Source organism: Corvus kubaryi, unplaced genomic scaffold (assembly GCF_017639235.1).
Source record: "Corvus kubaryi isolate FWS band 111438036 unplaced genomic scaffold, C.kubaryi_AGA036_p1.0 37386, whole genome shotgun sequence".
Taxonomy (NCBI): domain Eukaryota; kingdom Metazoa; phylum Chordata; class Aves; order Passeriformes; family Corvidae; genus Corvus; species Corvus kubaryi.
In genome coordinates, this window is record NW_024581128.1 from 2568131 (window position 1) to 2583544 (window position 15414).

Below are 15414 nucleotides of genomic sequence, written 5' to 3' on the forward strand. Positions count from 1 at the left end.
AGTCATTTGGGTGTGACTTTTGTTCACCACATTCCTAGGCCAAGTTGGAGCTGGTTGTGTCAGAAACAAATTGAAAAATATATACATATAAAGAAATTTCCACATTCTTTGATTGCCCAAGACCATTCAAAGCTGGTGGTCTGAAATGATGATCCTTGTTCTACTTCCTGTGAACAGTAGATTGTAGCAGATTCCCTCTCTTGCTTCACAGAAAAGCTTGTTGCATCTGTGGACCTGCTTTTTGAGAATTCATAATTTTGCACCTTACAGGGAAATTTCACACATAAGCCTGGCTTTGTTCCACAACAAGTCGTTATGGTGGACATGTGGGTATCCAGCAAACTGGAGTTTTGTTTCTCTAAGGGGTAACATAGGTAAAGCTGTGGAAATTACAGTAGTTACTCTAAATTGGCATATGACACAATTTTGCCACTTAAAAATTCTCTAGTATATTATGTTGCTTAAAGCTAATGAATCTTCCTTTCCAGCTACCTGGAAAGATTACTAAAGATATTTTGGTTCTTGGAGTAGTTAAAAGAGAAAGGAACCAACAGAGCTGTGGATGGACAGTGAACAGTTAAATATTTGGCTTAGTCAATTTAGGATTTCTCATGGTAGCAGAAGCAGGAATTTGAGGAACTTGTATCTAAATGCTTGTAAAAAAATTATGATAGAATTAAAAAAAAAAGACACTACTGATAAGACCATGAACTTTGGGCCATCATGTTAGGTGTTTCCGTTAACAGCACTGAACACATTATAAATCTAGTACAGAAGTCAACAGTTTTTGTCCAAACACAGTGTATATTTAAGTTATATTAGCTCATGAAATACAAAAGTAAATGCAAACTGTGAAGTTCTTCTAGGAGGTAGAAACTGTTTTTAACAGGAGACATTTGGACACATACAAGTAAGTTGAACATAAGGAGCTTTTAGTCAGTCCACTTAAAAGTTGCTCCAGGCCTTTCCTAGGGCTTCTTCTAGGTGCACATCTTTCACATTTTCTCCTGTGAACTCCTTAAAGCAGTGGATTTAGATGCCTATCTAGAACTGGACTGTATAAGCTGGAAGTGTTAATCATACTGTTTGGTGTACCTCCGCAAAGCTGGTGCGCTCCTCTTACCCCCTCCCAGAAAATTGAACAGTAGACCCCAAAAGCTCTCTCAGATCTCCTGCCAGAAGTGTGGGAACCAGCCTTTTTAGAATAGTCTGGTTTTCTTTGATATAAAAAAATACTTGTACTCCAGATGCAGACTTGATAGTAGGACAGGGCTACGTGGAGTGAGAAGTAACCTGTTACGTCTGGTAAAGGTACTTTTAGTAAAGCTGTATTTGGAACTTTGATACTGAGTTTTCTGGCCACTTAAAATCATTTGAGGATGTTTATCTAAAGAGCTCAATGCAGAAGCATGGATTTTGTAGTCAAGCAAAGGGCTGGAGTTTTTAGGACATCTGAATTCCCAACCTCTCACAAAACTCCACGACTTGGGATTGGGAATATTTATGTCATATCTGGGCAGCCTCGATGGTTGAGGTGTGAGAGTGGATTTGGGAGCTGGCGTGGCTGAAAGTTGCCCAGCTGTGCCACACTGCCAGACTTTCCAGCGTCGCAGGGTGATGACATTTAATTTTGGTTTGGTGTGGGAGTGAGGGAGACTTTGAATCACCAGTAAACTCCTGCCACGACCATGGCTGCTGAAGACGAGTGCCTGTGCCAAGTTGCTCTCCAGAAGCACCTATTTTGTCAACAAAGGTTTATAACATATCACCCGGGACAAAGAGAGCATTACCCACTCGACGGGCTGCTGTAAAATCACTTGCCCTTTGCTGCTTCTGCCTCTGATTTTTTGGGGGAGTGGGAGGGGAAGGGAAGTTGTAAGAGGCGATGACAGCGGAGAGGGGGACGCAGTGAGAGGAGCCCCTGCTGGCATGGCCAGTCTGAGCCATTCAGCAGGGCTGAATACGATAAATGCTGCTTTATCCTTTCTTGAAAGGAACAAGATAGCACAGCCTAAATGCCTGGGTGTGCTTAAATAGGCGACTCTGGGATGCTGGAGTTGAGGGCGTTTGAAATCGGAGCTCCCCAACAGCCAGGGAGCTGCCACAGGTCACCTGCCTCGCTCCATGGGGACTGGCCCAGGTCTGGCAAGAAATCGTCCACGGACGAATTGTAGTACAAATTCCTTTCTTTGCTGGTTGGCCTCTTTCACTAGACCATGGCCTATAAAAAATTGTGTAAAAACAATTCTTAAATATTATTTGAAAGGGCAAACGGCTACGCTGAAAGGTTTGACAGTTTGACATATAGCGCCTGGTTCTGCTCGCCAGGGAACGGGCGTGCGGAGTCCGGGCTCTCCTCCTGCTCCTTACAGGCTCTGCGTTTGTTTTTTTTTTAAATAGCGTCTAGTTGCTGTGCAGAGTTGCTGTGCTCCCAGCAATTTGACAGGCAACGAGTCTGCTTCAGTGATCCTAAATCCTTTTAGACTAATTTGCGAGTGAGTAGAAAAACAGCTAGCACCTTCGGATCCAGCACTCAAAACCAGGGAATCAGGTATTGCCAATTAAAGTGCCATTTCCAACCATCATATCAAGACAGATTACTTGCAATTCCTCTGATAATGTCATGCCATGCCTAAAGAGAAAGAGAGATGGAGTTTCTCCATGGACAAAGGATCTGCATGGACCAAACTGATCGGCGAGCGGGGCAGAGGGAGCATGATGGGGATCATGCACACACCCATGCATATGTGCAGCATAAAGGCGAACAGTGCGCTCGCTTTGACCCCAAATAGCCATGGGCCATTCTGAAGAGCCTGTGGCCCCCCAGTCACTGGCCTACTAGTTAATTGCCACACGGACTTCGTGACACATGGGCAGATAATATGACATTTTCGGTTTCTGTCACTAGCAAACGCCACGGCGTTGCTTGCACTAGTTGCTAAGAAGCTGTCAGAAACCATTAGCAGCTGGCTAAAGTTGCCCTATGGCATTTCCTCATGGCATCAGCAAAACAAGCATAAATCACCCAGTGGAGCCTCCCGCTATACTAATGAGGCTGTAAGCTTGTTTATGGACTAGCATCATTTCTATGATTATTTCCACCTTTTCAGTTCGCCTTCATTTGGCGGCAGGAGAAGTCAACTTCAGGAACAGAGTTGCCACCGACATTTTACAAATGCAGTTCGTAGCTGCTACCGTGTGGCTGGTCAGTGGTGCTTCAAGTTTAGTGATCTTTAAAAGGAGGAAAAGAGGGGGGAAAAAAAGAAAGGGAAGGGGGAATCTCTGGGGACCTCACAGAGGTGAGTGTATCGAGTTGCAAAGTAGATGGAAATACTAAAATCCACAATTGACCATTTAGACTTCTCTCTGTGGTTTCAGTCTTTACGGGATCAATTTTCCATTTAAAAAAGTGGAAGAGGTTAAACAATTTACAGAAGTCTACTGAAGCATTTGCTCCGAGGATAGCCGGGCGCTTTCTTATCCTCTCCCTGCTTTTCACTTTCTCTAACTTGTGTCGGTCGAGGCCAGGGTTTATTGTTTTAGGCTTTTCTGAACATACACCAGTATTTACACTGGATTGAAAGCATTTGCTTCCAATGAAAATCTTGTCTTAGATTACAGCCCAGCAGTGTAATTTCCCTCCCAGATGGGAGTAAAGTAGCAGTATTTGCCTAAAAACAGTAGGAAGAACAAACTGTGCATTAAGCCAAGGCTGTTTTTGGCTTGAGCTAATGATGTAACAGAAACCTTTTATTTGGGATAGGTCACTGCCCAGGATTGAAGGAGGTGATCTGGCTTGCGCTTGAAAGGTTTCTCCATTGTATCTACATAAGTCTTCACTTAAAAAATCCTGTTCCTAATGCTTCTGCTTTCATACAGCAGAAATAAACAGGAAAGGTTCTGGGGAGTGTTATAGGTGGAATGCAGAAAGCTTTTCCTCCCCTAATGGAGGATATAATTCAGGTGCCCTGGAGGCATGCTTTCAGGAATTCTCTTGCCCGAGGTAATGGGAAGCTAAGGCTGCTTGAAGGCCTTGATTATCTATTGATGCACAAAGCTGGAAAAAAAGTCATCTCCCTTGGATTATAGTAGATATTTCCATAAATTATCAATGAGTCCTCCTCCCGTCAGGCATGAGGCAATGCCTGCTAAATTAATCTGAAGGGGGTTTGAAATGAGTATATTTTTTAAAAAATGGGGTGGGGGGAGAGGGTGGGTGGACGATGGCAGGGAGGTGGTGAAAGGCAGTGTCATTAGGTTAGAAGCTTTTCATTTTTAATCAATGAATGCGTAATACTTTTCTTTTCCTTGTTTGCCTCTCGCAGACAGAAAGTAGATTAGCCCGTGGAATTTTAAATGCTGTTGAGTTGTTTCCTTTGCTCATGTTTCTTTTATGAATTATTATTTTATATGGTGAATTGCTTCTCTGTATAAAAGCCCTTTTTTACATGCTGGGCTTTCAAAGAATTCATTGGATATCTAATTTCTTCATAAAAATCTTGTGTTTGTCTGTAACTATCCAAGGTTACAGTTTCATTAAAGACACAGGCCAAGTCATAAGGACAATTACAAATTTGCCACGGTCAGTAACATGCTAAGAATATAGCACTAATAATAGCTCTTTTTTTTTTGTGCTGAAAGCTGTTTAACAAATCATAATTATGACAGTCTGCATCCCTTTTTTAAAATATATTTTATTTTTGTCCCTAATGGAGATAGTTTGTATTCAGCTGAATTGAGATTACTTTCTTCATCATTCTTGCCCGGGGGTGTAAAAAACACTTGCCTAATAACATTACAACTCCATGTTGCTACAAATACAGTGTCCTTGGAAGGCAGGATGTGTTTTTCAGTCCACATGCAGTCAGTGCAAAGACTTACTTGCTCTGTGGGCTTGTTTATAAACTGTTTTCAGTGTTTGCAACACAAACTCCATGCAAACTGCTAGGCACTGCAACTTTTGTTTTCCTTTGGCTGCTAACTCATCAGCCCAGACCCAAGCTGGCTGCTACACAGTGGCATCCTTCCGTAGACATGTTGCTGATGTGATGAGAACTGTCTGAGGCCTTCTCTGCATTAGGAAATTCATTCTGGATCAGTGCTTGTTTCACAGAAGCAGACACCTATTACATATATGGCACACTGGCACAAAGCAGGGTATTAATTCCTAATGGTGTATGTCAAATTGGTGCCTACTTATCCCACTCTGAATTTCTTTTGGCTGGGGCTGGGAAGAGGGGAGCCAGTTAGCTACCCACCTCCCATCAAAGAATCAAGGGGAGTCAAATATCTGTAAAAGACTTAACATAAGCAATGCCTCAATCATCTGGTTTTTTTCTGAATTTGTTGCGAGAATATGATGTTGCAAGAGAGCTGCATTCACCCCATTTTTCACACCCCAGGGTGGGACGAGGCACCCAGCTTCACACACGTCATGATCCCCATCCCAGAACACCACTGATATTTTCCTAATTGTCAGCTCAGCCAAAGTAGCTGATTGGGATGAATCTTTGGGAAGTGACCTAGTGTGAAGAAGAGCCAGGATTTCCACCTTTGCAAGCTGGATGCTTGCAAATTTTTTTTATAATTTGTAAGCACTTTTTTTTCTGGGTTACAATGTCAGAGATGGCCACACTGTCCTTCAAGAAAAACCAGAATGGGGCCAACGCATTTCTGAGCCCCTCCCTCTCCCCATGTCTCTCCCCCCCTTCCCCCATCCCCTCAACCCCTGGTGAATTACAGTGTTAAAGAATTTATACCTCATTTAAATATTCATGCAGTTTATACCCAAAGCCAGGCTTCGGCTGAAGTATATAAAGGTAGCATAAGTCAAAATTTGATTCACTATATTTACAGGTGACGGCTTGGACAACAGTGTAGCTTCCCCCAGCACAGGTGATGATGATGATCCAGATAAGGACAAAAAGCGACATAAAAAGCGTGGCATCTTTCCCAAAGTAGCCACAAATATCATGAGGGCATGGCTGTTCCAGCATCTAACAGTAAGTGAACTCTAGATCACATATGCAAAATAAAACATGGATAATGTCATAGTTGTAGTAGTCATAGAAAGCAAAAAATACGTATGATGTTGCTGCCAGGCAGTAGAGGAACTTTTCCGAGCAGAGTTGTTGTTGTTGCCTCATTTGCTAGATGCCAGGGGAAGAGCATAGAGCGTATATTTTTATGGTATGGGGGTTTTTTGTGTGTGTGTTGTTTTTAGATTTGTTTGTTTGTCTGAGATGTAGTTATTAACAGGACATCACTGCCAAATGTGATTTTTACTTAAAGCTCATATTAATATAACCTTGCAGACCTGTCCTGCTTTGCAGCTCCCCTCAGCTGATGTGGGAATCTCTGCTTTGGAGCACAGAGCAGCATTTGGCCCCTGGTTCTGTGCTCCAGAGAACTGCAGAAAACAATTGGGGAGATTAAAAAACAAAGCCAAAAGCAAACAAAGACCTTATTCAGATGTTTGTCAGAGATCATCAGAAGCTTCATGATGAAAGGTCTGAATGTATCTGGTTTAATAGAAAAGTATAATTTTTTTCTTTGAGACGTTCTCATTCCCAGAGTGTAAGTTACCCCTGTATTTAATGTTAGGAAGTGGTGGGGGTATGTGCAGTTATTTCTATTACCACAGCTACCTGTATGGGGTTTTTTTACTCCTGGGATTAGAAATCAAAGCTCTGGACAGGTGTGTGGGGTTAAGCTGGATGCTGGAGCTGCTTTCAAGGCTTTATATTATGTACCACACCTTCTACCATTCGCATTTAGAAAAGCGTTTCTAATGCCATTCTCCTTCTTCTTCAAATTGTGGTGATCTGACACTGTGTTTTTATCCACTCTGAGGATCTGGGCTTTGAGCCCCAGTTTTTTTGTCTCAGCCTTTCTGTGCCAGGAGGATAAGGGTCAGGCAAGGGTTGCTGGGGTATCTGCAGGTGGTAGTGAAGAAGGGCTCTTGCCTAACCCCAGTAGCTGACTCTCTCCTCTGCCTGTAGTTAGGGTCAGGATGAAACTAGAAGCTGGCCAGCTTGCCCAGCCCTGGTGGGAGCTCTGCCAAGGGTGTACTTGTAAAGTGGAGGAAGTGCTCATGCACATCACCCCTCCATCCCCTGCTGAGCCAAGAAACCAGATATCCGCCATGACTCTTGTCAGCACAGAGATCAGGCAGGGAATCCTGTCCTGTGCGGTCCTGGGTTGCTATGAATGAACATTCGTGTTGGAGCCCTACTCCTCGGAGGCCAGAGAGGGCCTCAGATATCTCCAAATTAATCTCTCTCTGGCAGACTCCATGTCAGCCATGGCCTAGTTTTTCCAGGTCTGTATCCCTGTCTGGTGTGTTCAGTGCCATTGCTTCCAAAGGCTGAGGTCCCTTTGGTGTTGATGGCTCCCCATTTGTAGGTCCTCACCCGAGAGGAGTTGACACCTGGCATCTCTCTGCAGGTAGATGTGAGGTTAAGGACATCCACCCTAAAAACAGTCCATGGATGCTGTGCCAGCAGCAGTGCTCACACCAGTCTGATGCAGCTGGCTTAGGTTCAGGAATGAGGGGAGGCCCTGGAAGCACTGCAGTCAGGACAACGCACACTAGGGAACACTGAACAACTGCACATCAGTTCCTGTAGTTTGCAGTGAGGAATTGCAAATTAAGTAGTATAAATATTTTTTTCCTGAAAGTGGCCTGTTGCTGTGTTTGTGCTAGTAAAAAAAGCATCACCCAAACCTGAGCACAGGAACACAAAGGTCAATCCTGGCAAGCTGTTTGAGCAGTCTTCAGCATGCTCTTAGCCTGGACCGGGTACCCCCGCTCCAAAGGCCTTCCTGAGAATGTGGCAGAAGGCTACAGGGTGTCTCTAAAAAGCCCTTGTGGTGGGAGCCACCCTGTGTAGAGCATTTAATTACATGAGCTTGATCTGATCCTGTAGCTAATTTCATGCCTAGTCTCAGGACCAGAGAACAGACCAAACAGACCCCCTCACTGTTTCACCTGGGTTAGATGCAGGGTTTTAGTGGCTTTTCACTCTTCTCCTGTGTGGTAGTAGTGTTCAAAAGAGGAGAGTGCCTGATGAGCTTGCTGCAGGGCTCCTAGCAGTCTCTAGGAGACAACATCTGGACATCTGCTTGTAAGGTCGTCTCTTCTTCTGGAAGACTCAAATACAGAAAGAACTATTCCCCACAGGACCTATGCAATGCTGCATTTTCTACCTTGTAGCACTGAGCTAAAGCTTGTTTTAAAAATCCACCATCCCCTGTGCAGATCCAGCCCAGCCACGTGAAGCATGCAGTTTTATTGCAGGGCAGCTTTTTCCTCTCCTGGCAGCATGGTAGATCCAGACTTATCTGATCAATTCAGTAAAACAGAATTGGTTTATCCAGTCCAACCTTCTCCAGGCAGGACCTTGAGACTCTAGGTGGGATCTTGGACAGTTTCCTCAAATTAAAACATGTCTGAAGAACGCTGTAGGCTCTTCCAAGCACTAGAGCAACAGAGCATGTTTACAGGCTGCTTGAGGTGCTGTCCTGGCTGCAAAAAAAAACCCAAAACAAACCCAGGCCCAAATAATGGCTGCAGTCAGAGCTGAGGTGTAGTGGGGAGAAAGACTGAAGGAATCAAAACTCCAGTTCATTTTTGAGGGCATCTGGGCTAAATGACTGCTCTGATAACACTGCACAGTGGTATGGTGGTGTCCCCACCTGATGTCCTTGCTGCAGGAGGGAGATCATCATGAGGAAACTAGAGATTCCACACAGTTTATTTATTTATTTATTTATTCATTCATTCATTCATTCATCTACCCATTTATTTATCAGTGGATTTGGTCTTTTGTAGGGTGAACACAAGGTCCTTCCTAAAGTGGGAGGTGAGGAAAGACAGGGAGGTGGTTCTGTTCAGGAAGGGAGTATGTCACAACCAGTGATACCTCCCTTTTGCCTCAGTGCTTTACCTGCCTTCCCTTTGCCACCTGAAAAATGGCAGGGAGGAAGCGAGCAGAAGTTAAGTGCAAAATCCAGCATCCCCTTGACCATTGGTGCTTCCTAATTAGTTAGTTGGGAGCCCTCCTTTTCAAAAGCAAGTTTTTTTCAGAATTGTAATATTAATACACATCAGTGGCATGCAATTAAGTAAAATAGACAGTAATTGCTGTATTTGTCATACTAATGATTTTTGGTTGGAAAGACCTAAAATACAACCTTTCAAAAGTGTATAGGGTGGGTTAATTCCTTCTATGCAGTTATTCCATCTCCAAGAGCATTAAGTCTTCTTCTGTGTACTGACTTCATTTCCGAAGGTTTGTCCCCTAGTTCTCGTTTTGCGCTTAAGAGGAAATTCATTTTTTTCTCTCCGGATGCTGAAGTGTTTGGGCAGTAGTTCCCACTCAGTGTCAGGCTCCAGCCCCCCCCAGTATTTTGACTGATGTGCAGAACTGAGTTGACATATGCCCAAAGGGTAGGCAAGCGCTGTCCTCTGCAGATGCAGGCAGTGTGCTCTGAAGCTTTTCAGGGGATAAATCAGGGGATAAATTCGTCCTCCTCTTGGAATAATAACAACAAAAACGATCAGCTGAAACCATTGCATAAGTGCTGACCAGACTCACACTTAGGACTTTGCAGGATATTTTTTTAACTCTTTGCTGTTCTGATTTAATTTTGATTAAACATCTGGGTTGGAAGAGCTGCTCAGGTGGGCTGTTAGTTGGGCAAAATGTAGTTGTGGAGCATGTTGAAATTTTTCTTGGTAGCTTATGACACCATCTGGCAAATTTGGAGGTTTATGAAATCTGTTTTTAGGATTTTGCTATAAATTTGGGATGGAAGCTTTTACTATCTGGATTAAAAGAAAAAAAAAAGAATAATTATTTGGTGAAGAAATATTAAAGTTGAGTCAAAACTGAGAAGAGGCTTGTGGAGTGGCATCAGATAAGCATCAAATGCCATGGCAGAGGCTGGAGGAGGGACTGGGGCAAACCAGTTCTGTGCTGGCCCTTCACTTCAGAAAGTCACCCTAAGGATAATTTCCCAGGGTGTGTTGCAGCCCAGCAATGTTTTGCAGGCCTTTCAGACTTCTTAAAAATTTTTTAAAAATTTTTTCTTGGATCACTTAACATTCAGGGTTCATCTCTCCCCCTGAATTTTTCAAGCATATCTCCTCACTGTAATGTATATCCCTCAGCCAGGATTGTGAAATAAGGGAAAAGCTTGGGGGAAGGGGAGGGGAATTAGAAAATAATCTTGCTTACAGTTAAATCTGTGTAAATTTAATTGTCGCAACAGCATTAGTTTCTGCTTCAGCCCATCCTAGGCTTTTGTCCCAGCAATGGTATTATTGGTATAAATTCGTATTTGGAATTGGTATAAATTCCTTTTTGTTCAAAACTAGAAGAAGGGAGTTTGTGGGGTGTCATTCCAAGTGGTTTTTTCACTCTTTGTGAATACTCTGCATCCTTTAAATCCAGCTTAATTTAAAATGTTGGGATTCAAACCTCATTTTGGGGATTATACAATGTAATTGGTTTGTTATATGATGAGTATTTGATGATCTTCACGTTCATCATCTAATCAAGCAAAAAAAGCCATAAAATTATAATCCCAAAAGATGTTTAATAACAATTTAAACTATTGAAGGCTTTATTTAAGCACATTAGGGGATTATAAACTACTCTCTTTTAATGGTGCCAAGAGGTAGATTCAAGGACTTCAAACACCTTTTAAAAAACAAATTGCCATGATTTAAAAAAAAAATGAATGGGCTGAGGGTTTCTTTCATATAAATCCCATAATTTAATCATTATTTTTAACTGCTTTTAAAACAATTTCCTTAAGAGGTTAAATCTTACTGAAAGGGGAGACTGAGCAGAAAGTAAAAGACATGGCTGAAAGATGTTGACTTTAAAATGAAAGGATTTTTTCTATTATATATCTGGATTTTTAACCTTTGTTGATTACTTGATGCCATGATATGAAACAAGAAAATTTAAAATAAGCAACATGCAATCTGTTTATTAAAACTGTTACTTGTAAAAGAATTTATTGGAAGCAGATATTTTGAATCTAGTGAGAAAAATAGTCTCAATCGCTTCAAGGATGCTGTTGTGATAGAAAACTTACGCTATTTAATTCAATAAGTTTTCTTTTTATATTAATATCTTACTGGCTAGCAACTTTTAATGTTCAAACAAGTGTATTTCATGTCTTTTCTCATCCCTTCATAGTTATGAGATTTTGCCTTGGGAGAAGCACGGCGTTAATTTGGCTGCCTGCCCCTACTCCCATGTGGGATGCTTGTCTGGTTTTGGAAAGGAGTATAGTGAGAGGGTAGATGGGTACAAAACTAGGGTACTGAAAACACGGAAAGGGAAAAATACTTGGCTAAACCAAGTTTTCTTTGTTCTCCTCTTGAAAGATTTGGAAGCATTAAAACAAAATAACACCCCTTCCCCCCTCCCCCCAAAAAAGTGCAACTTACAATGAATCTCCATCCTGCACCAACTGATACTTGCTCTGCAAAATGCCAGAGGGCTCCTGGAGCTCATCTGCGTAACAGGGGTCAGATTTCCATATATTGGACTTGGAATGGCTGGGGGTGTCCCCCCACTTTATCCCAAATATGCAAGTCTCCTCTTTCACTTGATTTTATTGTGGATGAAGCTGTAAAAAGCTTTCTTCCACATCTGCAAGACTTCTCAGTGCCAGCTGTCCCAAATTCCTGGGAAAAGCCAGGCTTTTTAGCTTGCCTTGAGTCGCTCATGCACCGCCATCCCCTTGACTGGGAAGGTGGGAGCCAGGGCTCCTCCTGCTCCTGGCAGCCGAAAGATCTGTCAGAACATCCAGCAAAAGCATCTAACACAGGTTGGTGCCAAGTAACCCACAAGGAGAGTCCTCAGCTCCCTTCTGCTGGGGGAGGTGCTGTGGCAGTCAACTCCGATGGCAGAAAATGGGAAATGTTATTATGGGAGAGGATAGTTGTTCTGGGACTCTTCCAAATTGAGTTGAGAGCTCCAGAAAGGAGGGCAAAGAGTATTTAGGTATCTGGGTTTGAATTAACTTCTTAATCCTTCAACCTTCACAGAGTTTTATGGAGGACAGTGACTGTTAAAACCCATAGAATTTTCATTAATTGGCCTCAAATTCATGGCTTTGACCTGCTGTCCAACCTCCAAGGGTTGGTCCATTTTCTAGCATGAGGGAAATTTTGCCATTTTAAAAGGTTGGATTTTGGGTGATACCCTTGGCAATGCTGCTGTTGCTCCAGTTTCGTGATTTCTTGGAAGGAGCTTGTCTCATGCACTGTCTTGTAGATTATTTAAGTTGTCAGCGCTGAGCTGTTCTACAAACCTTTGTTTTTAGAACAGAAAGGAAAAATAGAGGGTGCTTCAGTCACTTAGTTCAAGGAACACAGATTATTTACTTAGGGTCTTCTCACATTCGGAAGTGTGGTGTAGTTACATCATCTGTTTTCTTAATATCTGTGATTTAGCTCCATTTCTATTGAAGACAGCCATCATGTCTTAAACTACAGGGCATGCAACATCTCATCAGGGCTCCTCACAGGTCTTGGGAATGGCAGTGATCCAGGCAAGTATTTTGGTTGAAATCAGAAGGTAGTCAATGACCCAAGCCAGCAAGATTTTAGAGTGAGGGAGAATGTGTGTGTGTTTGTGTGTGTGTGTGTGTGTGTGTGTGTCTATTCCCAAAGGACTGTCCTACCTTTGTCCCAATTTCCCCCAGTTTCTACCTTGGAGGCACTATTGTGCTGGTGTGGAAGCTACTAGCACATTAAAGAATTTGAATTATTTTGAAGCTGCTGAAACACATTAGTATTTAGACACTAGCAGAATTTCACATCTGAGTAGAAGCAAGGGAATACTGAAAAGTTGAAACATGATAAACATTCATTCAGATGCTAAATTACACTTGCTCTGGTTGTACTAGAACTCCTTTTGTTTGCATAAATATTCTCGGAAATGAGTTTACCAGCAAGAATGTTTGCAGTAATAAGAATTTTTAAGTCAGCAGTAGATGCTTTGCTTTCTTCTCCACCCTCTCCTTTATTTTTATATTTGCAGCTGTGATATTTTGCGTCTGCAGCTTCATTTTTAAAATTAGCCTCCTCCAGTCAAAACACGGCAATGTGTTACACGGTCTTTCTGCAGTCAAAGCAGACATACAAAATTCAAGTATCACCTTTGGAAGGGGGACAGAGAGGGAGGGAAAAAGTTTGGTCACCAATTTTTGAATCTGGAAGCATCCATGGAAATATTTTGGCAAACAGTTTGCAATATGAAGTGCATTTAAAGGCAGCAACAGTATCTTGGCAAGCAGTGGGTGAGCAGGAAATGAGGATAAATTAATGGGCTTGGTTGTTCATTATTAGTTGTTTATTTAGCTTGCCCTCTAACACAGTTGCTACAAAAGAGCCTATGTTGATTCTCAGATATGCTTATAAGTGCCAGTGTTAATTTTTTGTTGGAAATCTAACTTTTGAAGCAGTTTCACAGCATGCCAGTGTGCTAGCAAATGACTTAATCAGATCAGGTAATGTGCCAAAATATGAGGCACCAAACCAGTTGGGCATATATCTGATGGGATGTGTTAATCTGTGGTGTAAGATAACCTGCCTTTCAAATAGGGTCACATTTGGAAGTGGTACATCAAGTTGTGTAAGATGCATTCCCTTGCTCTGGCATACAGTCTCCTACATCTGTTTGCATGTACTTAACCCTTGCCTGGATAAGCAGAAGCAGTGATATTGTGGTGACTATAGTCTGTTTGTTGCTCCAGGACAGGCATGAGAAGTGACTTGGTTTTTTACCCAAAAAAAGGCTTTTTTCCCTTTTCCTGCATTTACCTTCAGCTACACAGAATCTGCACTGTTATAGCTTACATGCTTTTCCTTGTTGCATATATTCAAGAACCCCTAATTCCTAATATTAAGTACTTATGTTTACTGTCTGCCCATCAAAATTATCCAGAGAAAAAATTTCCTTTGGAAGGGAAACTTCTTTTTTTGGTGGTGTAAGTTAAAAGTTTCCATGGGTAATGCCATCCTTTCCAACAAAATGCTCAGCTGAAAATCCAATTTTCAATATTCATAGAGTCATTACTCATGGAACAAATGTATTCATAGAATTGTTAAGGTTGGAAAAGACCTTTAAGATCATCAAGTCCAACCAATCTTATCTTATTGATGAGTCATCATTGTACTTCCAGCTCCTCACCCTGTAAGCTACAGCAATGCTAAATATATATGTAGGGAGAAGGTAAGTAGGCAGAAAAGAGTTTAAGTTAATATGTAGTTATCTAATTTACCTTGCCTTTTGCATCATTGCCTGATTTAGACCCAGAGTATTTAGTAGAGTGCTCGTTTCACATCAGTGGTGGGCCATCATTTTAATAAGGCAAGGTCTAGGAGCCTTACCACTTCATCTTTTGCTTTATGAAGCAGAAACTTCTGCCCAGAAAATACTTCTTAGACTTTAGATATAGCATGAATATTCTTTTCTTGGCTACTGGTTGGCCCTTTGTAATCCAACCTGTACAGCATTAAACATTTGGAAGTACTTTTAAAAAAAACCTAACCACAAAAAAACCTTATTCTTACAATGGGTCCTCTGTCCCAGTGATGCAGTAAGCAAGATAGTCACGTTAGTGACACTAAAGTGGTCACTTGAGTCACATTAGTAAAACCAGGGGCCTGCATAAACATAAAGATGTTTTCCAAGAACTGTTTTTGAACCCAGAAAGAAAATGGTGGGACTTTGCTTTGGGTGCCTTGCTCTGTTGATTGCTCAAAAGTCAGCTTTGAAGTGAAACTCTTCTTCCTAGGCCATCCTTTTTTCATGTCAGACAGAGCTTTTGGGGCTCCTAAAGACATTTTTGGAAAGGTAAATGCCATGTTAGACAATCTGGCCAGTTAATAGATTCATTGGCAGAACTCTGCTTATTTGCCATGGATTTTGTGCTGATCCGGGAGCTTCACGGTGCTTGTGTGGGAACAGCAAAGAAGATTTCGTTGCTGAAACCTGAGCATGGGTCTGTCAGTGCAGCAGGTTGTAAACCCCAGAGGGTCGTAAGCTGCAGTTGGGGTCAGAATAATTTTGAAACTGGTAATAACCCAAACCTTAGGAATCTTATGAATAAAATGCAATTTTAGTAATGTTTTCATAAACAGCAGTAATGGTGGCATTTTAGTAAACAGTGGCATTACTTGCATCAAAATTGTACCACATTGGCTTTTAAATTACTCCACCTGTCTGTATGAATAGGATTTTCAATGTCAAGGCACACAGACAGCTGCTGCTAACGTTTTTTTTTTTCTCCCTGTGTAGATAATGTTGGCAAATCTGCAGCCATCAAGGCTGGTTTCTGATGTAAAATGGTACCTGACCTCCTGGCTTTGGTGCTACAAAAGGA

The 15414-nt window shown here is 42.0% G+C and overlaps 1 protein-coding gene across 5 annotated transcripts in view; it reads left to right on the forward strand.

Moving 5' to 3' along the window:
- Window positions 1-15414, forward strand: part of MEIS1 (Meis homeobox 1) — a 109112-nt gene that overhangs the window by 50257 nt on the left and 43441 nt on the right. For all 5 annotated transcript variants that reach the window (XM_042036652.1, XM_042036654.1, XM_042036656.1 and 2 more), the window contains exon 8: window positions 5857-6002. In XM_042036652.1, coding sequence (XP_041892586.1) covers window positions 5857-6002 — 146 coding nt within the window. The remainder of the gene's footprint in view (window positions 1-5856; window positions 6003-15414) is intronic.